The sequence below is a fragment of the Argiope bruennichi genome, chromosome 3, assembly GCF_947563725.1.
Source record: "Argiope bruennichi chromosome 3, qqArgBrue1.1, whole genome shotgun sequence".
NCBI lineage: Eukaryota > Metazoa > Arthropoda > Arachnida > Araneae > Araneidae > Argiope > Argiope bruennichi.
In genome coordinates this window covers 26,388,943-26,416,890 of record NC_079153.1, presented here as the reverse complement: position 1 = coordinate 26,416,890, position 27,948 = coordinate 26,388,943, and the positions used below count along the sequence as shown (strand labels likewise).

Genomic DNA, 27,948 nt, shown 5'->3' with positions numbered 1-27,948 from the left:
TTTTACCAAGGTAAAAAAAAAAAAATTTAAAAAAATGGGGGTTTGCATAATCCACACGCATTAATGCAAAGTGTTATCATCATAACAGAAAGTAAAGAATCACAAAAAATGTTTATTAAATTAGCAATTTCAATGCACAAAACATTTTAACAAATACTATGAAAAAGTTTACAAAAAAAGATTATTAATAAATATGCTGTATCATTGGCAAAGGTTCAGAAGGAAACTTAAAAATGATAATAATGTGTTTTTTTAACCACATTATTATCATTGTGCCAAGAAAGTAGATGATTATAGTTGAATTATTTTGTATATTTCACCTTTTTTTCTAATTCTTTTTTCTAATATTATGGCAACTTGAGATTAATTTTTCTTCTCAAAATTTTTTTTCCGTTTTCTCACGCCATATGAAATCAAAATCTAGTGGGAATGAATCATTTAGCTATTATGTCAATTCCGAAAATATTAAAATAATACATTTTGCACATATATACTAAACATTTCACATAAACATTTCTCAAACACTTTAAAATTTTTAGTACTTATTTTTAGTATCAAAAATATTTATATCATCATCAAAACATCTTCTAATTAAATATCATACCATTCTAAATAGTTTATTTATGTTCAAACATTTTAAATATACATTATTCAGATTCGCAAATAAAACTTTTAAAGTGCAATACAAATACAAAATTTATTTTATTAAATAAATGATAATATATACAATATTAAATAATTATAACTGAATATTGATGAGAATTAGCGTTGTTTCAAACATAAATCAGGTTCAACCTAGGGATTGCAATATCGGATGAAAAATTCAATACCGGTATTCGGTATTTTTTAGATCTTAATACCGAGATACCGGTTTTAATACCGTAGTAGAAATTTTAGAAAAAGAAAGAACGCAGGTGCTTCTTTTTTCTTTTTTTATTTGCCAGTTTTATTAGAGAGGGTAAATGTCACAAAAAATAATTTGTAATTTATAAATTATAACAGTATATAAAGAATCACAAAAAAGTAAAGGAACCTCTTATTTATTTAAACCACAAAAAAGTATAAATATCACTATTCAGTCTGTGGTACTATTACAAATTTTTGAAATGTGATGTTAAAAAACATAATGAATCAATTATACTGTCATAAAGTATGGAACGTAATTTTGTACAAAAATGACCAGCTGTCGAAAACGCTCTTTCGGCATCTACGCTAGTTGGTTGTACTGTTAGCAATGCGCGATATACTTTTCCAAGTATTTACCTCTAAATCCCTCATCTTCAAATAAATCGATTTTTCGTCGGATGGTTTGGGATATATCAGATTTCTGTATTGTATTTTGGTTTGTTGAAAGTTTTTATTTTATTTTTATTTTTATTTTTCGCTAATTCTAAGTTTTGTTCAAGAGGCAATTCCTTTTCACAATCGACATTAGTGTCATCATAATCTTCGATAAATGTACCGAATTCTTTTGAATGTGGATAGGTTTGTGGGTAAAACATTTTAAGAAAATTTACTATAAACTTGATCAGATTTGAATTGGTGAGTCTCTTTTCTTCTTTTTCCTTTAAATTTTTAAAATCATTATAATTATGTAAATACCATAAGACAATTTTATTTATTCTTCATAATTTAATGTTTATGTCCCTTATATTAAATAAAAATTGCTCTGAAATATTTTACTGTGCATTAGTACCTTTTTCCCTCTGTATTACTAATTATCTGTAATGTTTGCGTCTTATAAAACTGAGAGTCTTGATTGTTAAATGTAAGCATCTCCTCCTTTCATCTTTCTTCTCACCCCTATTTTGTCGAATTAAACCCATCCTAACGCATGCGCAAAAGCGCGCAAGGTTTTACAGTCCGTTGTCATACAGTACTTGATCTCCTCTCTTGATTGTATGGTGCAACTTTGTATTCACAGTTCTTCTAATTAATTTCGACCGTTAGGGAGACATAAAAACAAAAACTTATACTATTTTGCTATGTTGGTGATCCTTGGACATATAATGCAGACAATTTAAAACATTTCTAGTAAATACCAAAAAAACGGTATTTAAACTTGTGAATACAGTTATTACAAAACTGTACAAATGGCTCAAAATACAGGTATTCGATATCCCGATATTGCAATCCCTAGTTCAACCATGTGCTGAAAACCGTGCTAAAAATAGCATTTTCAAAAGATGCAAAGTGTTGAAAGGCATTAAAAATTTTGTTACTTCGTTGGGAATTTGCTGACATTAATATTTTTTTAAGAATTGCATGAGTTATTTTTTAATTCAAACATCGGAATTTTGTCACTCGAAATATTTTATACAGGGTGCGGCACAAAAAACTCGGACAAAGTTATTACATCATAAAATAGAAATTAATTAATTTCTTTTCAATTTTCTATAATATTGTTTTGTCTACCACTTCAATTATAACATATTTTACAACGAATCTTTTAGTTTATATACTGATTTCTAGCCTTTTTACAATGCCAAGTAAACGATATGCTATTTTAAAGTTGGAAAACGAACAGTATGAAGTCGTTCGTTTGCTTAATGCTCCTCGGCAAACAGTTTCTGATGCAATCTATCATTTCGAAGAACTTGGCAATGATTGTCAAAGTTCAGGAAGTGAACTAAAACATATGGTGAACACTTTCAGTAATCGTGGATTATCAAAAAGCGAGTTCAATGAAATTCGAAGGTTTCCATGAGAAAGATCGCTCGTGAACTGAAAATAAGGGACCTATCAGAGCAACGAGTAACAAAATCAGAGCTTCGATTTAAGCTTTACAAGATCAAGAAAGTTCAGCTTCCCACTGAAGCAAAAAACTCGTGCGGCATCAAAGATGCCGAAAACTTTTGGTTTAGTTTAGTTATATTAACGTCCCGTTTGAAGCAACACTAGGGCTATTTTGGGACGGACCTCGTCCTTTTGAACCACGGTCAGATGACGAGGACGACACCTGAGCTGGCACTCCCCTCACCACACCACACCAGCGGGAGGACGTTTGGTCAGGACGGATTTAACATGCAACAGACCCCCTTACATGACGGTTCTTCGGTGGAATCGGGTATCGAACCTGAAACCCTCCGGTTCCGAAGCCTAGACCTTACCACCAGACCACCGTAGACCGAAAACTTTTGGAACGGGCCGCATATCAGAACTGAGAGAGACTCCTTTTCATTAATAAGAAGCTCTTTACCGCTCAAAAGTTCGTCACTTCTAGAACTATAGGATCTGGCCTGTAGAGGCACCAAGCACTTCAGCAATTGGTGAACATCGGAAAAAATCCAAAGTCGGTCATGGTCTGAGGCGGAATTTGCGAAAGCTGCAAAACATCTCTGCATTTTGTGGAGGAGGGAGCTAAAATAATTCAAAAAGCGTTCAGTGGCACATTCTAGAAGCTGTAATATTTCCATAGGCCAAAACGCACTTCGGCACTGTAAAGTAGGAGTTTCAACAAGACTTTGCATCAGCTCACAAGGCTAAAAAGACAGAAGAGTGGTGGAAGGAACATTTTCTGGACGTGATATCATCAGTAAAATAGGCACATATTCGCCGAATCTCAATCCCATGATTAAAGTGTATGGTCAATTTTGGATTCTAAAACTTGCATTAAACGGCATAAAAGTTTGGACTCTCTAAAGCAATGTTTTCTGCTGGAATGGGATAGATTAAAGAAAGAAGATTTGTGACCAATTGCTGAAAATTTTAATAAGCCTTTGCGCCTCTGCATCACTGCAAAAGCCGACCACTTTGAAATCAATTAAATTTATTTATCAGTAAAAGTCTACTCTTATTATTATTTGTTATGTTATGATAATTTATTAATATTTAATTAAGTTACATTAAAATTTGTTTTCCGGGTTTTTCTGCCGCACCCTGTATATATATATATATTAAAAAAAAACATTTTTTTTGTAATGGAATTATATAATAACCAGCACTATATGGTAGCATACAGACAATGCGGATAGTGATGTAGACAGCTATTTAAAGGGCCGAAGAACCAAAAAGTAAAAATATATATCACAATAATAGATATAAAACATAATTTTTGAAAAGATCGCAATTTCACATTCATTTTGAACATTTATTTTAACCTTTTGTACAAAACTTAGAGCACAAAAAATAAAATAATGTATCGCTAGTGGTTCGTATACCAATAAGTCTATCAAAATCCATGGGACTATCACAAAATTCCATCTATACATATTTAAAACAAATCAAGTTAAATAAAAATGTGTAAAAAGAATCAAACACGGCTATAATACAATTTTGCTTGTTATATATACACATCAAATTCACTGATTATTATACAGGTTGGACATAAAAAGCTGATCAGATATTAAAATTTTATGTTTTCGCACATAATATAATCAGGGAAATAATGACTCATTAACACATATTATACGCACATAATATAATCAGGACAATAACGACAAAAGCTCTTTTTCTTATCTTTTAGTTTTGAATGTTCACTGTGTGAACCGTTCGTAAAGCAACAAATATCTAATCTATAGTCAAGTTAGCTCACACATGTTAGCTCACACATTTTAAAGTTTTATACTGTCAACAGTGCGATATGCTGCACCGATGTGTAAAGTCCATTTCACTGTTTTCTGCAATAAAGGCTTACAAGCAAGATCTTCGGTGTAACACCAAAAAGAAATCACATTAAATAAGATCCATGATTTTGGTGAACATATGATAAACGCTAAATAAGAGTTACTTGAACGTCCAGTCCAGTATTGTGGAAACTTTTCATATAAATACATTAGAAACATCCAAAACTTAATAGGATGGTGCTATATATTAATGGAAGATAAAATTTGTACTGTCCTCTTCACGTAATTTAGAAATAACCATATTCCCAACATTGTCCATAAAATCATCACCTATTAAGCGATGTTAAAGATAAAATTACGGATGTTTTCCTTTTTTTTCATATATCACTTTTTATAATATGTATAACTTTGAAAATGTGAACTTTTAAAATTCGATCATTTATTTATGCTAACCTTGTATATACACAGAAGTTATTATCCAATATTTAGCTGTGATTTTGTTACGAAAATACTGCTTTCTTTCTATCAGAAAAGAAAAAGAAAGAAAAATTGACATGAAGGCAGCAATTTATAATAAGAAATCATCGACTTGAGCAAACGAATTGGTCCAATATTCGAATGGTGAAACCTTTGGTATTAGTTATATATTATACAATAATATTCCAATTTAATGGCATACAATGAATGTGGCAATGAAATGGCATACAATGAATGTGGCAATGAAATGGCATACAATGAATGTGGCAATGAAATTTCATGCAATGAATGTGGCAATGAAATGGCATACAATGAATGTGGCAATGAAATGGCATACAATGAATGTGGCAATGAAATGGCATACAATGAATGTGTTTGCATTCTGTCCAACAAAACAATGTCAAGAGTTTGAACGAAGTGATATCACTTTAAATTTAAAAAGAAATCATGTCATACATTTTTTACAGAAAATTATTAAAACTGCCCGTTTTGTTGTCATGTGCCGTATCTTATGTAGCATTAAATATTTGATTTACTTACTCAAACAGTGACAGCTAAAAACAAAACTTATAATTCTACAACAGGACTTCAACAGAATGACAACCAGAAGAGAATAAATTAGCCTTTGTAAAGTATAATATCGATGGAATAGTAAGATGAGCAAAGATCAAATTTAAATCAGGAGATATGTAAATCCATTCACAAGGTATATCTTTTAGAAAAAGATGGAGAAATCATCGTCACCAGTAAGGAAAAAACTCCAATAATCCAGTAATCTCAAAGAAAGTTCTAATATACATGACATTCCTGAATCGAATCCAATTAACATCACAGATAACTAAGTGTTCGACCACTATATTGATATATATCATTTAGATTGAAAGAATGACTTCTTCTGATCTATATAAACCTAGACTTCCGCAAACAGCAATTTTTAATGTTTGGAAGCACAACCAGAAAAGAATTAGCCTTTAGAAAGAATACTATTGATGGAACAGCAAAATGAGCAAAAATCAAACTTAAATCATTAGATATGAATGCATCTATTCGCAAGGTATGCTGTTTAGAAACGGATTGAGAAAGTATTATCGAAAACAACGACAAGGAAGTAATCTCAAAGAAGATCCTGATATACAAGACATTCCTGATTCGAATCTAATTAACATCACAGATAACATACAGTTCGACCACTATGTTGATATACGTCATGAAATGTGAGAGAGTGACTTCTTGTGAACTTATCTATGAACTTAGACTTCCTCAAACAGCGATTCTTAACGCTTTCAAGAAAATCCTATAAAAAAAAGTTATATCGTGGTAATTTGTATGATACATTTGGAACGGTAATAATTGATAACATCACACAGATTAACCAAGGATGAATCTTATATAAAAAAATTTCTCCGCAGATCCACCCATAATTCATGAAGATTGAGTTTTTTCCAATGTAGTAAAAAATGCTATTTTTGCACTGAAATAAATTTTTCAAAAAAGAGGTAGTTAGTATTTTTATATAAAATCACAGATTTAAAAAAACACGTTCCAATTTTTCGATACATGAATCACAAGTATTTTCGAATATAATATTACCAATAAATATTTTTCAGCCATACTTGGGAATGAATGGGTTAACAAAAAATTGGTATCTCAAGCATTATAAGCATAAATTGTCAACAGTACTATATACACAACATTTGACTAGAAACTATTTACTACACAAAAGCAGCTAATTAAGTTCAGAGTTCATATAAAAGCATAAACATTTCTAGAAGTAAATTCCTGAGAGTGTATAATTATTTTGATTCAAAATTTTTGTACATTATCATAATTGGTACTTACTTTTATGCAATACCCAGATAAGAAAATGAGGAAATTTCCTCCGACATTCAAGTGAAAATTAAATTATTTACATTATGATGAGGTATAATTAAAACTATTCTAATGAGCAATCTTGATGAGGTATAATTCGGACAAATCGGAATGTAACAAGTTAACATCGTGATAAAACGATGAATTTAGATAAATGCTCCAAAATTATCTCCAAGTTTCATTGTTCTTTGTTCTAACATTTTCTGGCAACAAAAAAAAAACGGATTGTCGTGCTCTGAGATCACAATGATATAGAGAGCGGACATTTGTATTACAGCGCTGAAGTTCACTGAAGGTCCCGAAAAAGACATCGTCAATTTTTTTGTGAAGTGTTACGAAATTATTTGTACACATTTCCCCTAGAATAATAAGTACATATCTTCAAATAACCTAATTCTATATCGGGTTAAAGTAGTTTTCACTACTGGACAATGGAAACTAATTATCTGTCAATTAAAATTAATTAGTTTGGAAAACATTCAAAAGCAAGTATATGTCAACTACTAGGCCATTTGCGACAGTAAGATTGCTTAATCCACCACTTTTGCATATCATCATATACACTATGAAGGAGAAAAGATTTTGAATGCAATTTCTCGCACAAAACACAGGGATTCGGAAGGTCTTTGATTTCATATCCCTCAGTTTTCCACTTGTAATATTTTGAAAACAAAGAAAAGTTAGACGCTACTTTATACAAATAATCTGCTAATTCTTTTGGTGAAGAAAATTTCATTGCATCAATGTAAGAATCGGTTGGAGCAATACTGGCATAGTCTCCACCACCAAACACTACAGGAATCATGCCATGATTTAGAGTCCTGTAAAATTTTTCTGTAACATAATCATCACAAATAGCATTTTCAAATGCTAAGTAGAAGAAAAACTGCTTTGAAAATTTTTTCAGACATTCATTTGTTTTGTTTAAAGGACACACTGCAACCCCACATTCGCTGTAGGTCGCGACATCCATATGTTTGGTCAATTCTTTAACGTAATCTTCTCTTCTGCTATCTGTATCACAATGACTAACCATCCAAACTGCCATTTTGGATTTTGATCTCCACAAAGAATACACATTATTTGTATCAAAAGAACTGGCATTGGTTCGAACAGCTTTTCCATAAGGTATGGCAATGTCGGAATCTTTTCTGTAGGTCATTGTCCAGTTAAACATGTTGCGCATGAAGGCCAATCCATGGAATTGAGAATACGGCGGCGCCTCAAGAGAAAAGAAAATCCACTTTTGGCGGGCATCTCGACTGTTTGGAATGTCTGTCATGGACAGTGTTCTCAAATGAAATAGAACTGCATCGCTTTCCATAAGACGATTTCTTGCTGTTGTAATCTCGCATCTTTTCTCCTTGCAGGATGGATGGTCAAAAGCTCTTTTTCCTGTCTGCAAAAAATCGAGTCCAGAGAATAAAGGACTCCAAAGAAGGACGAGTTTCGTATTATTTGATGACATTACTTTCATTACTTGATTGACTAGAATTGGTTGACCATTTTTCGGAATACGAATTGCTCTCTGGATAGCAGGTACCAATTTGTAAGCCTCGAAGACATGTCACTGTTCGAACGAAAATGTAGTTAAGAGTTATCAAGAAATAGAAAGCAGTGATTATGACTGAGAAAGCGAGAAAGTAACAAGGGTGACGTCGAATGTGGACAATCATATGGTTCGTCATGACAGGCAAATTTTGACAGGCTTTTCGTTCAAATTTTAGTACTTCATTTCCTGCAGGTGTCAATTTTCAGAAGCCTGGAAAAAAAGAAAAAGTTAAAATATTTTTAAAACTCGTATAAAACAATTATATTTAATATAAAATGTAATCGTATTATCTCTCTCTCTCTCTCTCTCTCTCTCTCTCTCTCTCTCTGTGTGTGTGTGTGTGTGTGTGTGTGTGTGTGTGTGTGTGTGTGTGTGTGTGTGTGTGCGCGCGCGCGTGTGCATGTGTGTGAGCATTTGCGAGTGTGCGTGTGAGTGTATGTGTGTGTGTGTGTGAGCATTTGCGTGTGTGTGTGTGCGTGCGAGGATAACGCTTTGCCTATGCTATTCTGTGAACAGGGTAACTAGAGTAATTTTGTATGTTTGGATTTTAACTGGTTTGGAATATGTTGTTAGAAATGTAAAAATCTCGAACGGGTTCGTGAATGAACCATCTAGCTCAAAGAGTGTGGAAATGGTGGAGGGGAGAAATTTCCATTTTTGTATAACTTTCTTAATATTGAAGATAGAAAAATAAGTCCAATTAGCCAAATTAGTGCATCATTAAGTCGATCAACTTTTGTATTTAAAACTTTTCGATAACTCCAGTTTCTTAGAAATTAGGAGCCTAAAAGTGATTTTCAAGCCCTAACGTTGACTGTTTCTAATATCAACAATTTTTGTTTGCCTAATTTCTAAAATATATTACATTGTTGCCCTGAAGTTCAGTTTTCATTATTTCATCAATTATCTGATCACGTGATTTTCTTCCATTGTTGAAAGTAAGAAATTTTGCTTAGAATCGATGTTGTTTATCAGACATGCGAGTAAAATTCGATATCGCGGAATGCATAAGATAAAGGAACCACACATTTCTATTGTCAATGACGTCATGATGTTATGTGAGTCCATTAGAAAGTTTCATTTACACAATTAGCGGAGCATATGTAAGACAAAGTAATGCATCTCTAATGTCTGACAATTTTACGGTATCTTGGATATGAAGTAATATCTAAATGATTTAACTGAAATTAATGATAACCAATATCCACGGCGAACTAGCTGTTCATTTAAGACGACTATAAAATAAGTGCCATTATAATCATTAGCGATATGCTAAAAGAACATGTATTTAATATTTTAACCATGGCTCATTCATTTTAAAGGCTCGTAGAATACACATCAACATTAAAATGGCAATATGTGATTAGTTTCCATTAATCTTCATTACACAATGAGTGGAGTAAGTAACGAATCTTCAATGTTTGGTAATATCACGGCATCATGGTTATGAAGTTATATTTAAATGATTTAGCTGAAATTAATGATAACCAATATCTCCGACGAATCGGCTGGTCATCTAAGGCGACTATAAAATAAAAATCACTATAATTACTAGCGATATGCTAAAAGAACATGAATTTAATATTTTAACCGTATCCAATTCATTTTAAAGGCTAGAATAGAACATTAAAATAAAAAAAACTGAAGATAATAATTGTTTAGCATCTTTGTTCCTTAAGGCCTCAGATAAACTAGGCTCTTGAGTTTTATTTCCTTCTCAACAATAAGCAAAAAAAAAAAAAAAATCATGAAATGAAGAAAGTGAGTTTCTGGGTGGAAAACACTTTCTTCTTTTTTTGTTTGCGACTTGCACAGTATATCTAATAAGAAAAATTAGGACAACTTCGTTTAAAAAGTCATTGACACTGAGGGTGTCGTTTCTTCCGTCTGATAGAGAAGCAAACGATCTAAGATTCAGTTAAGAGTTCCTACACGGAAATTCTCTGTGTTTTTATTTGCTATTCTGAAATACAGATTGCCATCATCCAAAAAGAAATAAAGGAGATTCATATCTCCTGTCCAAAATATCGTAGCATCATAAAGTTTTTAGGCTTAATTCGCGTATTTCTATTTTATTTTTATTTTTAATTTGCCTTTAATTGTGGCAGCGATAACGTACGTACAAACAAATAAATATTTAATATATTCACAATAGCATGAATATGCATCCGGTTACTAGAAAAATGAAAAATCTGGCCATAAAATATAATTAAAATATTTTTTAAAAAAATTATTAGAATTAGGTGAAAAGCTAACCTGAAATAACATTATCACCTTTGGAAAGCTCAAAAAGGCGCTAAAACAAGATTTTTACAATTATACATTCCGAAGTTATTTATGCTTAGTTTAGTTTATTTATATTAATGAACAGTTTTAAAGCAACACTAGGGCTATTTTAGGACGAACCTCGTAATTTGCAGTCACGGGCAGATGACGAGGACGACCCCTGAGCTGGCATCCCCCTCTCCAAGCTTCCGCACCGAGCCAGTGGGAGGGCGTTTGACCCAGGCGGATTTAGCGTGCACCGGGCCCACTCACACAACGGCTCTTCGGTGAAATCGGGTCTCGAGCCTGAAGCCTTCCCGTTCCGAAGCCGAGACCTTGCCACTAGGCCACCACTGCCGTCAAAATTATTTAGAAGAAACGTAAAAATATTTATTCATTTCTATATAAAAATCTAAAATTTTGAAAAAAAAAGTTTATTATTGAGCATTTATCCAAAAAATATCGGATTGCCAGTATCTGCCTTGGCAGGTCTATATGCAAGAATATGCTTTACAACAAGTTTTCTTTTTTTTTAAACATACTTGCTACATCAAGCACATCACAGTTTTTTTAAACTTAAACAGGGTATTTTTTTAACTTAAAACTGTTAAAATTTAATTTCGACATTTCAATAATTTTCTGCCATTTAAGAAAAAAACAATATTTCTATTTTCTGTTCGGAGAAAAGAGTATATGTATAGAAACAATGGTATCATAGAAAAGATATTTTGTTGAATTTTAAAATAATATAAAAATCTCTTTCATTCTTTAATATTGTAAAAAATTATTCGTGCAAAAATTTCAATATTTCGCTTTGTTTTTCATTTATTACAATTTGAACTAAAATTTTTAGAAAAAATAGCTCCGAAGTGCACATTCCTTCTCTTCAACGTATTTGATGTTTGCATGTATTTTAATCAGCGACATCTATTGGTAAACATCTATATAAAAGACAATGATTTGAGTTTTACCGATATATTATTACTCTATTGTTATCATTTTGAAAGTTTTCCATGTAGAGCTATTCAGTGTATAAAGACCCCAATCATGGAACGCTCCAAATTGATTTTCGACATTCATTGCTTTTTTATTTTATTTTATTTATTTATTTATTTTTGAAGAAATCTGCTGCCGAAGCCCATCAGACACTTTTAGAAACTTAATGGTGATGCTGCTCCGTCATATCCCAATATTCGGTTTGGGTTTCAACAATTTAAGAGAGGTGATTTCGATGTCAATGACAAAAAAACGGCCTGGAGGACCAAAAAAATTCATAGACAATCAATTGAAAGATTATTGGACGAAAATGGGAAAAAGTTGTGGAAAATTATGGAAAATATTTTGATTGATATATATTGTACCAATTTTTCTCAATAAATGCCTTTTTCAAGTGAGAAAATGACCAAAATACATGCAAGCATCTAATACATATGTGCCAAGTTTGGTAGTTCAAGGACAAATAATTTGACCTATAGGGAGTCAATATATTCAGATACATTCATTTTTATTATTACCATTAGAGATTTATTAAATTAATGTATTTCCAATGCCACTTCTTTTCTTCTACAGTTATAATTTCCAATAGTTGAGAACCTCGGAGTTCAAGAACAGTGACTACTCACAAGATGGGTTATCTTCTTTAATTTAAGTTATTAACTTATAATTAATTAGGCATACATTCCAGCATATTGAAGAGCATTTCGGGATAAATCCGGGATATTTTCACTAACAACCAAACAAAAGAAATTCTGGTTTATCCGGCCCATAGGAGAAGACAATCACCTCAGAATACCAAGTTTCAGAATTTCCTGATTACGCATGTGCAATCGTGAAATAAGTCCTTTCCGAAATTATATTTCTTACATGCCATTGGAAATGATACGAATTATTATGATTATTAATATTAAATAATATGAGTTATTTATTTATAATTAATTAGGCATTCATTCCAACACGTTGGAAAGAATTTCGGAATAAATCCGGGAAATTTTTCACTAATGAACCAAAAGCCAAAATTCAGGTTTATTCCGGCCCATAGGAGAAGACAATCCCCTCAGAACACCAAGTTTCAGAATTTCCTGGTTACGCATGTGCAACATATATTTCGTGAAACATATATTTCTTACATTCCACTGGAAATGATCCGAATTATTATGATTATTAATATTAATATTAAATAATATGAGTTATTCATTTATAATTAATTAGACATTCATTCCAGCATGTTGAAAAGAATTTCGGAATAAATCGGGGACATTTTTCACTAATGAACCAAAAGCCAAAAATTCAGGTTTATTCCGGCCTATAAGAGAAGACAATCACCTCAGAACACCAAGTTTCAAAATTTCCTGATTACGCATGTGCCATCGTGATATAATTCCTTTCCGAAATTATATTTCTTACATTCCACTGGAAATGATACGATTTATTATGATTATTAATATTAATATTAAATAATATGAGTTATTCATTTATAATTAATTAGGCATTCATTCCAGCATGTTGAAAAGAGTTCCGGGATAAATCCGGGACATTTTTCACTAATTTACTTTTCAGGTTTATTCCGACGCATAAGAGAAGACAATCACCTCAGAACAACGAATTTCCGAATTCGCTGATCACGCAAGCGCAGTCGTGAAATAATTTCTTTCCCAAATTACATATCTTAACATTCCATTAGAAATGTAAATATAGCCTTTCTCAATCAGCTCTATTTAGCCCTGCTTCGCTTAATAAGGTCAGGGATGTACGATTACGATCACATGGTTTCTTCAAACCGGTTCTTTATTTGTGTCGAAATGTTTGTCCGTACATCCATATAAGTGGGCAAAAACATGGAAGTAACTCCTTACATATTAATGACATAATGATGAAAACTATGTTTCCACGCAAAGAGCCATTCTACTCTTCCTAGGAAATAAAATCATTATTTTTAAAGAATTCATATATTTTGGAGTAGGGATCTGATTTTAATCTAAAAAATAATTAGAAGCAGCCAGGTAAACAATCGGATTTCCTTAAATTGTGATAGAAAGGGAAATAATCTGATCAGTAAGTGGTTAATATATTTCCTTTTGCAGAAAAATGATGCAAGGGGAGAAACTTTGGGATAATATATCATGCGTTAGAATATACGCATTGCTCTGTATCGAAATTTTTATATTTATATGTTAACATACTATTAATAAAATGCGTGACACGATCTGTACCTGTAAGAACTAAAATTCGTTCTAAAAAATTCGTTTTTTAAAAACGATCTGCACAGAAAGCTGTCTAACCAAAAACTAACAAATTTAATTTGTAATAACTTCTTGGATAGTATGTGTTCATTCAAAAAACATTTTTATAATCTTAATTGGATGATTTTTTAATTAAAAAAATTAAATATTTAATGCGTTTTACTGAATAACTAAAAAAAATATTGCTGCACAAAAAAAAAGTAATGTTACGTCACTTTGAAACTAAAAAATAAACCTTTCATTGATACCAAATTTTATTCAATCTCTCTCTCTCTCTCTCTCTATATATATATATATATATATATATATATATATATATACAAAAAAGTTTCCTAAATGCAGGTGCATTACCAATTAGATTCGCCACTTTGATGTATAACTAACCACTCAGTATGCTCTACCATTATTACCCGAATATAATATAAATATCATAAAAGTAATATTTTTGTGATAAGATGTAATTAATAAAAGTTGATAGACATGAACTAAATTAATCTTATTAATATTTTGGTTATTATATGAATGTTACTAACATTAGGGTGAAAACTTCAATGAAATATACCTTATCAAAATAGGGCGGAAAGAATGAAATTAAATTTTTATTTTGAAACATTTTAGAATTATAGTTTTGCTGTCTAACATTTAAATATCTCTCACTTGGCTGTCAAAAATTTTAATTTTAAATTTTGATTGTTCAGTTCTTAATGAAAGCTTAATGTTAGCTGTAATTAATGAAAGCTTAATGTAAGCAATTCATACAATTTAAATGATTTCACTTTACTTTAAGTAATGAAAGTATTTAATTTTTTTATTATTATAAGAAATGCATAAATATACGGCAGGAGAGCGAGCTAAGATCACTTTGTGACACAACGTGATTCTTTAGAAATTAAGCAACATGACTTCTTCAATTTCAGTTTCCTGTAAAAGTCGTATGTTCGTGACGATGATTAAGCGCATCTGAATATTTTTTCATTATGAGTGTAGCATCAATAACATGCACTCAAAAAATAATACTTTATTCTGCCGCTAAGCGTATGAAATAAATTCAATAACCAAAACAATGAAAAATATTGCTTTAAAATCCACTTTAAAATATTTTGAAAAATTTATTAAAATTCATAAATCAGGAAAAAAAATTGAACGGCGATAAAATTAAAATTACATAAACTTCCTCCTACTTTCTAATATACTAAGTATACAAAGAAAAAAATTATTGTTATCTTAAAAAATTAAATCTCAAGATTTTGGTGATTTTCTACATTTCAGAATGCTATGAGTTCGAAAAACATATTTTTGGAATTATGTCTTTGAATACAAAAATTCAAAAATGTTTTCAGAAGAGAGATAAAATTTGGTACTTGATCTCTGATTCAAATCTGTAGATTTCTATCAAATTTTGAACGAAATGTATTCAGCAGAATTCTATATGTCGAGAGACGTCTATCTGAATACATGTTAGCAAAACTATTACAAAACGAAGAAAGTTAGGAGAATAAATTATGGTTTTCAGATTTACCATATATAGTGTTGGTAAGTATCAAATTTTGAACGAAATCTGTTAAAGGGTTTACATGCTGTCGGTCTGTATTTTCACAATCATTTAAATGTGATAACTTGAAATGCAAATCACTGAAATCTATGAAATTTGGTCTATGGTTTTATAATTACAATTGTAAATCTATATCAAACATTTGCCTTTTACGATCTGAAAAATGGCGTCCAAAATACACATTCTGCTTTCTGGCACTTGTGTATGAACCATATCTCAATAATGTATCACCAAGATCAACACCAAAGATCACGTTCTTATGTGTTCTTTTATAATTTTAAATCATCAATGGCGTATGGTGAAAAATACACCAGTATAAGTATTAGAGAATATGCTAGAAAGTTTCGCGGAAATAACTCTTGCTGCTTTCGATTTGGTAGTGGTGTAAAAATTATGTTTGACCAATAATATTTTCCATTATTATATGAAAATTTTAATTAAAATTTTGAAAATTCCTGCCTTATAGTTGAAGAATTCAATATCAAATATGAAACGATAAGCTAATTTCAGATTCAACAATATGTCTTGTAGTACATTTGGATCTATTTTTTATTATACATGTCACTTCACGCAATTTACAATTTACCATTGAAATGTTAAAAAGTGTTAAAAACCCGCAATTTCTGGAGTACTAAATTTTACATAAAAAACACTTTTTTCGTAGTTTTAAATAAATATAATCAAATTTCTTCTTACTTTTCGTTGGAAATCACTAAAAAGCTTTTTATAACTTCCGTCTCGCTTAAGAAGTCAATGATGTTGTATGCGATGAAATGGAACGAAAATCGTGGAAACCAGAGGTTGATTGGATTTCTTCTTAAAACCGCAGAAAAACAATTGCATAAAGTTTGTAAGATTTCCCTTGAAGTTGTAGGAAATACCAGTGGCGTAATTAGGGCGAGGTATAGAACACAAGTGTCTTCTGAGCTAAAAAGGGCTAGTGAATTGAAGGCGCACTTAATTGTATTTGTTTCTGAACTTATTTTAGGAGAAAGATCATGTACTAATGGAATAATTGAAAAATGAAAAAAAAAATAGATTTATTATTTTTCTACATATTGTAAAGAAGACGAAATTTAATTTATTGAAGCAAAAAAAAAAAAATGTTTTAGAATAAAACCATATCATTTTGTTCGCTTTTTTTTTCTGTTTCTTTTTTAGATTTAATATAGCATATAATCTATTCAGTGCAATTGAAAACTTTCTTTTGTGAGAAGAATCAAAAGGAATATAATTAAATACGATTTATTATAAAATATGTAAATGATAGCAATAAGTTAAAACGGTTTTTAAAAATATTTCTTTACTTTTTTAAAAGTTACAAATTTTATTTTTTAATTATTTTAAATAACAAAAAATATAACAACTTTTTTATAAAATTGTAAATGCTCCATATAATTCCTTTTTAGCAATATAACTCCATATAATTCACTTTTAAATATAAACAAATCTTCAGCATATAATTATTTAAAAACTATTATTAAAATAAACCTTTTAAGCGTTAGTACCGGTTTAAGCCTAAATTTTCAATAATACTTTTCCCCTTTTTAATTCACAAAATAGAATATTCATAATGTTAATTCTCAAGATGTAAAAAGTTTCAGTTACAAATTGACAAGCAAAAATTCTAAACAATAATTTCTAAAAAACATTTTTTAATTACAAATTGTTGCTTTTATGTGAAATATGTTTTAGTATTTGTATTATTGGTTCTCTTTGTACATTGTTCGCATGTTCTCGAGAAACTCTGGATTTGTATAACATATTGGCAAGTTATACAAATCTAGTTTTGTTTTATTTTGATGGATATTTGATATGTATTCTGCAAATCAAAAGAGAGGTCGCTGCAATTTTTCAAACATTAAAAACTAATTATAATGTAAGTTAATTAGAAATTTAGTTAGTTTTAGTTAGTTAGTTAAAGTTTTATTTCCGTAAATTTTTTTCTAGTTTTAACATTTTTATTTAATTTGATACACATTTTATAACAATGATTTTATTATTATGATTATATGATTGTATAATAAAGATTATAATTAATTTTAATTATATTATTAAATTTTTATACTTACCGAATAACAAACTGGAAATTTTAAATAAATGCATTCCATATTAAAAATTTAACAGCCAAGAAAGTCGTAGTGAAAAAGCTGGTTCCCACATACGGTTAATTTTAGACACATATTTAGAAAAGTAATTTTTAAAAAAACGAATCATATCAATAATGTTTTAAAAACTTTAATTTAATGTAGCAATTTAATGAATATTAGTGAATTATTTAACTCAATGAGAAAAGTTTCATGATTTTCCCATAAAAAAACTATAAAATTTGTGGGGGGAAAAGGCATGTGAACAGCTTAAAATATTTCTACACGAACTAAACTAAGGATTGGATATGACTTATGAAAAATCAACATGAGTGCACCCCCCCCCCCCTCCTCTAGACTCTCTCGTATACGTTTACACCGTGACACATGTGTTTCATTTCGTTGTATGCTGAAGATGATCGAGCACCCATTTTTATCTCATTTCTTTGAGTAATTGACTCAAAAAATTTCATACATACAAATCAAATGGAAATTCGATACATATCAAATATCTATTTTCTGACTTCTTATAGTTTTAAATTATCACATTCAAATTAATATACTTTCATAATAATTCAAATGAACATACTTTAAACATACGCATACTTTGATAATAATTCAAATGAACATACTTTAACCATACGCATACTTTGATAATAATTCAAATGAACTTACTTTAAACATACGCATACTTTGATAATAATTCAAATGAACATACTTTAAACATACGCATACTTTGATAATAATTCAAATGAACATACTTTAAACATACGCATACTTTGATAATAATTCAAATGAACATACTTTAACCATACGCATACTTTGGTAATAATTCAAATGAACATACTTTAAACATACGCATACTTTGATAATAATTCAAATGAACATACTTTAAACATACGCATACTTTGGTAATAATTCAAATGAACATACTTTAAACATACGCATACTTTGATAATAATTCAAATGAACATACTTTAAACATACGCATACTTTGATAATAATTCAAATGAACATACTTTAACCATACGCATACTTTGATAAATTTAGTCCAAAATATGGAGGTACAACAATAATGATGAATTCATTTACCAAATTTCATCTATCGTGTTTGTTGCGCCTTTGAGGTATGAAAACATCCATTTAAGTGAACAGGTCGATAGATATTTTATATTTCTACGGATTGGGTCGAAAAGTTGGCAAGTTCGATAATTTTGGTGGTGAAATGATTTATTGTTATTATTATTATTATTATGCTCACATGTACAAGGATGGACAGACATATTTCTCGTAAAAGTATTTCTCTTACAATTTGAAATAAATCTACAATTTCAGTGAATATTTATATCAAAATTTCATCCATTCTATCTCGTTATGTTTTCTTCAGCCTCATTTCAAACTTCCGCTCACTAAATTTTATCGATTTCCCTTGTTGAATCTTTTATTTTTTTTTATTCAAGACATAATTTTAAAAATTCATTATCAGTCTCAAGGATGTTTTGCAATAATTTATAAAAAATATATCGAGATCGAGTTTTTCAGCCCGATGATTCCTTAGTCAAATTTTACAAGTGATAATGTAAAAATTAAATCTCTTGATGAAACATCGAAATTAATTTATGAAATACAACTGCATCAATAAGTATTCGATGCGTATTTAATAATATAGAAAGGGACAGCAACAAAACTTACTCGTCACTTCACTGGTGTCTGTCCGCGGTGTATACAAACAAGACACGCGCGCGTATTCGAAGAGAAAGTTGTCCATGACCGCAAAAAGCGGTTTTCTTTTTCCTCTGACGTCACATTACCATGAGTAGGAAGCAGAAATTTTGCGATTCATATTTGCAGAGAACTCACAAAGCAGTGCCGATCATCTATCTCATGGTAAAAGCGTTATGTCTAGAGGTGAAAACTTCTACGCTGGAGGACCCCTGGCAGATGTTCGAATCAGGTTGGCAAGCACTGCACTTTTGGCATGACTCCCACTTCTATAGGCTGCGTGGGAGTCGGATTTGTATGCATCAGTCATTTGGGAAGCATAAATGAGTCATCAATCATTAAACAGCTGAAAGTGGCTTAAAAGATAGCTGTGATAAATTTCTTATTTATCAATTTGAATTCCTTACATTCATCGTACTAATCTGCTAGTTATTTTATCATTAGTACTAGTATTTCCTAATTAGAAATAAAAAAAAAAGAATACTGCAACAAAAAAAATTGATCTCATGATTCCGATTATCTTCACGTTTCAGACCTTCTTGAATTCAAAGGAACACATTTTTGTTTTCTCGTATACGATATATAAAGTAATGTGATCGTCAAAAATTCGAACACGAGCTTTTCACGTATCTCCACGTTTTAAACCTCTTTTGAGTCCAAAAAATACATTTTTTTAGCATTACCTCTGTCTGTCTATGATAAAGATAACTAGAAAACGCTTTGAGCTAGAAGACAGAAATTTGGTCTACACCAAATTTGTAGATTTCCATCAAATTTTGAACAAAACCCCATTAAAAGAACATTATTTGTTCCGGTTGTTCCAGTAAAAGCTAACAAGATTACTACAAAACGAAAAGAGCTTGATAAAATTTGGTATACAGATTTAATATCTCTAGTGAAGATGCCTATTAAATTTGGTATACAGATTCAACATCTCTAGTGAAGATGCCTATCAAATTTGGTATACAGATTTAATATATCTAGTGAAGATGCCTATCAAATTTTGAGTAAGGGAATGGAGGTCCTCCCCTTGATGTATATGGTTCTTAACTTGATGCAAATCTACAGAGTAAACGCATCTGTGTTACAATTATTTTTACTGTATTTATTATTTCAGTCTTTTTTTTTAGACATCTCTGAGTTCGTAAAACACATTTTTGGAAAATGCGTGTGACAAAGATAACTCAAAAACGTTTTGAGCTAGGCAGATGAAATTTGGTTTATGTCTTATACAAAATTTGTATATTTCTATCAAACTTTGAGCAAACTCCGTTATGAAAAAGTCTATCTATCCGACAATTCGTCTATAAATTAGCACTATAATTGAAAATGAAAAGAGCTAGATGAATAAAATTCGGTACATAGATTTAGGCTCAATAGCACTGAAACATATCAAAGTTGTTTGAGCCAAATCCAACCAGGGGTTGACAGTCTGTTGGTCTGTACTTTCAGAGATATGTAAACGAGATAATTCAAAAACGCAATGACTTGAATATATCAAATTTGGTTAATGATTTTTGAACTACAATTGGAGTTTTGTGTCAAATTTTGGCTTCAATCGGTAGAGACAAACACACCTAAAACACCAATTTGGTTTTCGGATACTATTAATTGCATCGAAGGCTAAAAAAAAACATCAAAGTTTACATTGTAGATTTAGTAAAATAGCCAACTCCGCACCAAATGTTAATATTTCGTAATTATTGAACACACGCACGAAAAGATAGTGCCATGCAAGGTATTCTCTGCCTGACCGAGGGTTCATATTTATTTTGTTGGGGTGTGGGAGGTAACACATTTATTAGTAAGTATGTGAGAAACTCTTTGGGAAACCATTCCCGCTGGTTCATAGATATATTTTTATATCTATGAACAGGAAAATTTAGTTATGCAGTCTAGACGCATAGAATCTAGCACGTGGTCTTTACATCAAAGTTGTAGATTTTCACTGAGTGGCAAATTTAAACAGTTCATGGCCTCAGGCAGTGCATATTATGAGGCCCCTCTTTTTGTTCAGTTTAGCTTCACATTTTACACTTTTTCAACTTAATAAACAAGTTTATTATTTATTTCAGATTATTATTTTTTTAATAAATTAATGAAATTGTACCTTTTTTCAATCCATGCTTATATCCAATATTATTAAATCAGAAACCTAGTCTGACAAATCAAACAGATTATATTATTCTTATATTTTAATTTTTTATAAATATATTTAGCAAGTAGTTTCATGACTTTTTAATGGACCTGCCTGCAATCCTTTGTCTGTCTAGTCGGAAATCTGCCATTGTTTCCAGCAATTTTTGGGCGAAATCTAGCATTGAGAAATCTCTATCCATATGATAGATTCCCAACTTTTTCTGAACCATCTGGATAAAAAGACTGCTAGAAAAAAAAATCCAACATCCGTCTTCAAAAATAGTTAACTATTCCAAATATTAAAATATTGCTTCATCTGTCTATTAAGAATCACAAAATAGAAACAAAAACGACTAACAAAATTAGCGAAAACTCTTTTATTAAAAATAAGCTTAAAATCAATAAGATTTTTTTTTAAATGATGACATGGTTAAAGTTGGAGTTTTAATAATTTGTAATGAAATAACATACTTATTATCTGTAGGAACTTCCTGCATTTATTATCTGTACAGGAAGTAGTGAACCCTTTGTATTGCATCACTACTTTGAGCAAATTGCTTCCCCTGACTTTTAAGTGCACAGCTGTACACCCGGAATCTATTTGACTGTTGTCTGTAACTGCAGCTGATATGTAAATCTATTTAACATCTTAATAGCACACCACTCTTCCGCTTCTGGAACCCGCGTGTCGCCTTTCCGGTTTAATATAGACTAAGTGGACTTTATTCAAAAGAAAAAAAAATTGCACTTGAATCAGTTGCGAAGAGACTTACAAATATCAAAAATACTATCACATGTAAAAATGACAACAATGATAACCAGCGGGAGTGATTTCATCAAAACTTTCTCGCATACTCTCTAATAAAGTTGTTATTCTAGTGAACGCCTTGCTTGGCATTGGCATACTATAGTTACGAAATATTAACCTTTGGCGTGAAATTGGAATTTTTATCGAATCTATAGTGTCATCCTTGGCGAGTTTTTTGGCTATTAATGAGTGGCATGCGATCAAAAGTATCCAAAAATCGACTTTAGGCTTCAGACACTTTCTTCCTAACTGATTGAAAAACAAATATTTGGCCTAAAAACTACACTTACCAAATTTGATATATTTAATTCAATAATAACTTTAATTCATATTGCACTCATTACATTTTAGAGTTATAGCGTTTACATATTTTTGAAAGTACTGACCGACAGATGATTAATCTTTTGTTGGATTGAACGTTAGTAGGCGTCTATACTAAAAAAGTTAAATCTGTGCACCGAATTTTATCTATCTTTTCGTTTTGTAGTTATCGTGTAAACTTATATTCAAACAATTAGACAATCAGGCATCCTCTGTATGGATTTTTCTCAAAATTTGACAGAAATCTACAAATTTGGTTTTAAATCTGGATACCAAATTTCTTCCATCTAGCTCAAAGCTTTTTTGAGTTATCTTTGTCACAGACAGACAGACGGGACATTTTTTTTAAAAAATGTGTTCTCGAACTCGGGAACTTCTAAAACGGGGAGATTCGTCAAAATCTCTATGCTTCGAATACGAGAAAGTAAAAACTAAAATGAATAAACTTGAAATGCAAGAATACCGATGAATGAGCATGGTAATGTACAATATGAGTGAAAAGTGAAGCAATTATATAAAAATGAGGTGCTAGAGGAGTATTAAGGATATACTATGAATAAAATGTATTAAAGTTTAGTTATATTAACGTCCCGTTTGAAGCAACACTAGAGCTATTTTAGGACGGACCTCGTAATTTTGAACCGCAGTCAGATGACGGGGACGACATCTGAGCTGGCACCCCCTTATCCACACCACACCAGCGGGATGACGTTTGGTCAGGAGGAATTTAACGTGCAACAGACGTGTGTTTAACGTGCAAGGTCTCGAACCTGAAACTCTCCGGTTCCGAAGCCGAGACCTTACCACCAGACCACCGCGGCCCTAAAATACATTAAAACACTAAGAAAAATTGACAGGATTATTCTAATTGGAGTAATTGTTTATTATCAATTAAGAACGGTTCTTTTCTTGATGTTTTGTTTTTTGATGGGGGGGGGGTTATATTTAGGATTTTTTTATTTATTTTATTTTTTATTTATTTATTTATTATGATGAACAGCTATTAACTTTTTTTAACCCAAAAAGTTTCTAGCGAAGATAAAGATTTTTATGGTGCCACGAAAATTTATGTAAATAATCTAGCCCAAGCACAGGCCCAGCCATCCGGGGGATGCTATGCACTGAGGCCCGTGATTGAGGGAACTCCAACATGATCAAGAACTAAAATAATGTTCTGAATGGTAATAGACAAATTAAAAAAAGTGGGTAAGAAATTTAACTGGAACAATCGATGGATTTTGAAATAAATTAATTTTACAGATATATTACAATTTAGTGCAAGTGTTCAACATATTATAAACATAAAATACAATCACTTACCTCAACTACTAGATTAAATTGCATATATTACTTTGATAATTCATACTATAAAATGTTTAATTTTGTTAGATCTAATTATGTTCATTCCAAGGAAGTATCCAAGTGTAAGACTCTAGAATAATTGTTCTAAACCCTCATGCAACTTATGTGCCTTGTCTATGACACTCTTTTAATTTATTAATTTGTAACACCGCTTCCAGCAGTATGTATTGTAATTTTGTTTGGATATTGCTTATTTTCTTATCTACAAAATAACTGGGAAATTCTACAAAGAATTTAAGCATTACTCTTAAATCATTATGCGACATTCGTTGGGAAGTCAAAGTAGATAACGGTTAAAGCAATGTATACACAGTTTAAATAAACTTATTACTCTAGAAGAATTTATGGATGCAAATAACGATAATACAGCGGTATCTGAAGATAAAAGTCTATTGGATTCAATACAAGAAATGACACTTATTTTATGTTTAACAGTATGGTTTACAATATTGTCCAAAATCAATACTATCGGTAAACTCTTTCAAGTAAAAACAGTTGTACTCGACTTGGCTTTTAATTTGGTCAATAAGATTAAAAATGAAATCTAAAACTTAAGAACAAAATTTAACTCATTTTTGGACGAAGCAAAAGCGATAGCATATAATTTGAATCTTTCAGAGCATTTTTCTGAAAAAAGAATTCGAAAAAGAAAAAAATTATATTTTGAAACAGCAGAAGATGAAACTAGAAAATCTGGTTGAGGAATTTAGATGTCATTTTTTAACTCTGTTATTATACTGATACTGTTATTGTACAGATAGAAGATAGATTTAAAAGTATTTCAAATTAATCACTGATATAAAAACTTTAGAAAAACATAAATTAGAAAAATGTACCAAAAATTTTGTAACGTTTTATAGTAACGATGTAGATGAAAATCTAATCCGAATAATTGTTTTGCGACGGCTTTGATTTTGAATAAAAGTGATGCAAATAAAGCTGAACTCATATTGTAATACATAATGATTAATAATTATAATGATTTAATTCTAAATGTATTAACTGTATTAAAACTTTTCTTTACGTTGACAGTTACTATAATATATGCTGAGCGCTCTTTCAGCAAATTAAAATTAATAAAGAATTGTCTTCTTAAATGCCCTTGCTATATTAAGCATCGAAAAAGAAATTGCAAAAAATTGTAATTTTCCTGAAATAATTAATAGCAAGAACAAAATCGCACATTGAATAAACCTGCATATAATATATATATATATATATATATATATATATATATATATATATATATATATATATATATATATATATATATATATATATATATATATATATATATATATATATATATATATATATATATATATAATTTAGCCCATAGTAATTTCATTCTCTTATTTCCTTATTCAATTCCACTTTCTGTTTAATTAATTCAACTGAAGCTGTATAAAAATGATGCGCCATCAGATCCACGTGTCAAGTGAAAATGGTCCCTTCGGTGCCCTTATCCAAGGTCAACGCGAGTATTCAATCGACACGTGGCCGGAAACCCCATGTTATATAAGATTAATGATCATTTGTTTCGCCCCTTACTTACTTTTGCTTTTGTTTCGCGCTGTGGCGGACGTGCCTGATCCGCGTCTCTGATTATAAATAATTATGCTTTCCCGGAATGGATATTAAAATTAATTTAAAAATGTAAAATGTCTCTTCAATGTCTTCAAACCTGCCTTCTGCTAATAAGAATTATATGCGTACACACACACACACATATTATATATATATATATATATATATATATATATATATATATATATATATAATTTGTAAAAAAAAATTAGGGCTCCAAATGGTTTTTTACACCCGGGCCTCTTCATATAGAGAATGCCAGCTCTGTCCAAGCATATGATCTTAATTCTCTAAGTTAGATGATAGGCTAAGATCGACGCTCTTGACTATGTTAATGCCCCTCAGTTGCCTTCGGACCCATTGGACTCCAGGGTACACAACCAGATATAACTAGAAATTTGAGCATTAGTGGCCCAAGGAAAAGACCAACTTAATAAAATAATTGAGAAACAACATAAATCACATATTCTTACAAAAAATTTTGAACAGATAAACATGTTTAAATGATCTTAGAAATCAATAATTATTTAGTTTCCAAACTTTTACTAAAAAAAAAAAAAAAAAAAAAAAATACTTTTGACCAATTTAAAATTTAAGTAAGGAAATTTTTGATTCAATAATAAAATCAATATAACAAATTGTTAGAAGCTCTTGTTCCTGTAAAGTCTAGTTGATATAAAAGCCCTGTATATTCCGAACTATGCAAAAGAACATTCTTGGTGGTATATTATTGATTTTATTAGAGGAAGTTAGTTCCAGTTTAGGATTATTGTAAACCCCCATCCAATGTAAAGCTTGATTCCTCCATCTTTCATCTCTACATCATATGAGAACATTTATTTCAATAAAAACACTTAAATTAAACCACAAATATCAATTATTATGAATTTTGATACCAAATTAGAGAGCGCTATGGCTGCTCAGTAGTGGATATACTTCAACACAGACTAGGCCGATGTCTTCCCATAAACACAGCAAGAAAACTGCTTATTCACAGCGGCAGAAACTAGGTAAAACATTTTATGGCCCTACGCAAGCCATACATGAGACGTCTCTTTTAATTAATTCATTGATTCCAGTACAATTATTATTCAATACTTACCAAATGCTTAAGTCATTTGAATCCAAAGTAATCTTTGAATAAATTCTTTTACCATTCTTTGACCTCTCGATTCCATTTTGAAATAGCAGCAAAGTAGATAAATAATAAATTGAAAAATTTCGAAAGAGTTACACACATATAATAGCAACGACGGATGTAAGCATTTTGCGATACTGGGCAATGTACACATGAGACGTCTCATTTAATTAACTCATTAATTTCAATGAAACTATTATTCAATACTTACTAATCGCTTAAGTCACTAGAATCCCAAATAATCTTTGAATAACTTCTTTTACTATTATCTGGCTTCTTGATTCATTTATCGGAATGCAGGAAGTCGCTCACCGCTCGCTTTCCCTAGACCAAGTCAAGGGTCGAAAGCCGTGTTCTGCCCCTTATCTCCACTGGAACGGGCTTCATCTTCTTCTCGTCAAGTTGGCATTTTTTTTTTTTTTTTTCGCGCTAGTAGTGAGCCGCTACAGGAGCCCCCCACCAGCGACAACAAGATTTTAGGAGTACCAATGATTGAACCGAACACGCCGTCCGGAGCGGTTGACAGTCTCTGGTCGGGTAACCCTCTCTGGCATCTTTGCTGACGTACTTTGCTGAGCCGAGGACTTTGACGCCGGATGTCGAATACTGTCGCAATCTTGCAAAACATAGGCAGGTTTCACACGGTCGATATTTACTGTAAGTCCTTTCCCATGTTTGTCGATTTTGAAGCTTTTCTCTTTCATATGGAAAACCCGGAATGGACCCTCATAAGGAGGTTGGGGGCTTTTCATGAACGCATCCGTCCGGAGGAATGCATGAGAGTACACTACCCAAGATCCCCGCTTACTGTGTGCGGACCATGGAGCTGCGGTTTAAGAGGTAATAGTCGCTGCATTACCTATCTGTTTCCTCTAGAAGTTAGATGGATCGGGACTGTCCACTGGTGGACTTAAAAATTCTCCTGGAAGTCGAATGGGAATACTATATAACATATCTGCAGTTGTCGCTTCCAGATCCTCCTTCCATGTTGCTCTGAATCTCAAGAGGATTGTCGGCAATGCTAAGGACCATTGCACTTTTCCATGTTCCATGATGGCTGCTTTTACTTTCAGGTGGAATTTTTCAACTTATCTATTCGCAGCTGTATGATATGGTGTTGTGCTCTGCCGAGAAGTATCCAGGAACTTAATTAAGGCTTGAAAAAGTGCAGACTCAAATTGCGTACCTTGGTCCGTTGTTAATCTGAGTGGTGGTCCAAATCTGACTATTCATCCCGAGTAAATGCTGTTGCTATCGTCTTAGCA

General features: G+C 31.2%; 1 protein-coding gene across 5 annotated transcripts; it reads right to left on the bottom strand.

The window, feature by feature from the left end:
• Positions 1-200: 200 nt before the first annotated feature.
• LOC129963159 (alpha-(1,3)-fucosyltransferase C-like) lies at positions 201-26,995 on the bottom strand. Of its 5 annotated transcripts, none has more exons than XM_056077278.1 (3): positions 19,299-19,494; positions 10,870-11,081; positions 201-8,673 (listed from the first exon to the last, which is right to left on the bottom strand). In XM_056077278.1, the coding sequence occupies exon 3, from the start codon at positions 8,386-8,388 to the stop codon at positions 7,408-7,410; it is 981 nt and encodes a 326-aa protein (XP_055933253.1). In that variant the 5' UTR covers positions 8,389-8,673; positions 10,870-11,081; positions 19,299-19,494; the 3' UTR covers positions 201-7,407. The 5 variants fall into 5 exon arrangements, with proteins under 5 accessions (XP_055933253.1, XP_055933252.1, XP_055933254.1 ...); XM_056077277.1 differs by lacking the exon at positions 19,299-19,494 and adding an exon at positions 16,216-16,331; XM_056077279.1 differs by lacking the exons at positions 10,870-11,081; positions 19,299-19,494 and adding an exon at positions 26,895-26,995.
• Between the last annotated feature and the right edge of the window lie 953 nt (positions 26,996-27,948).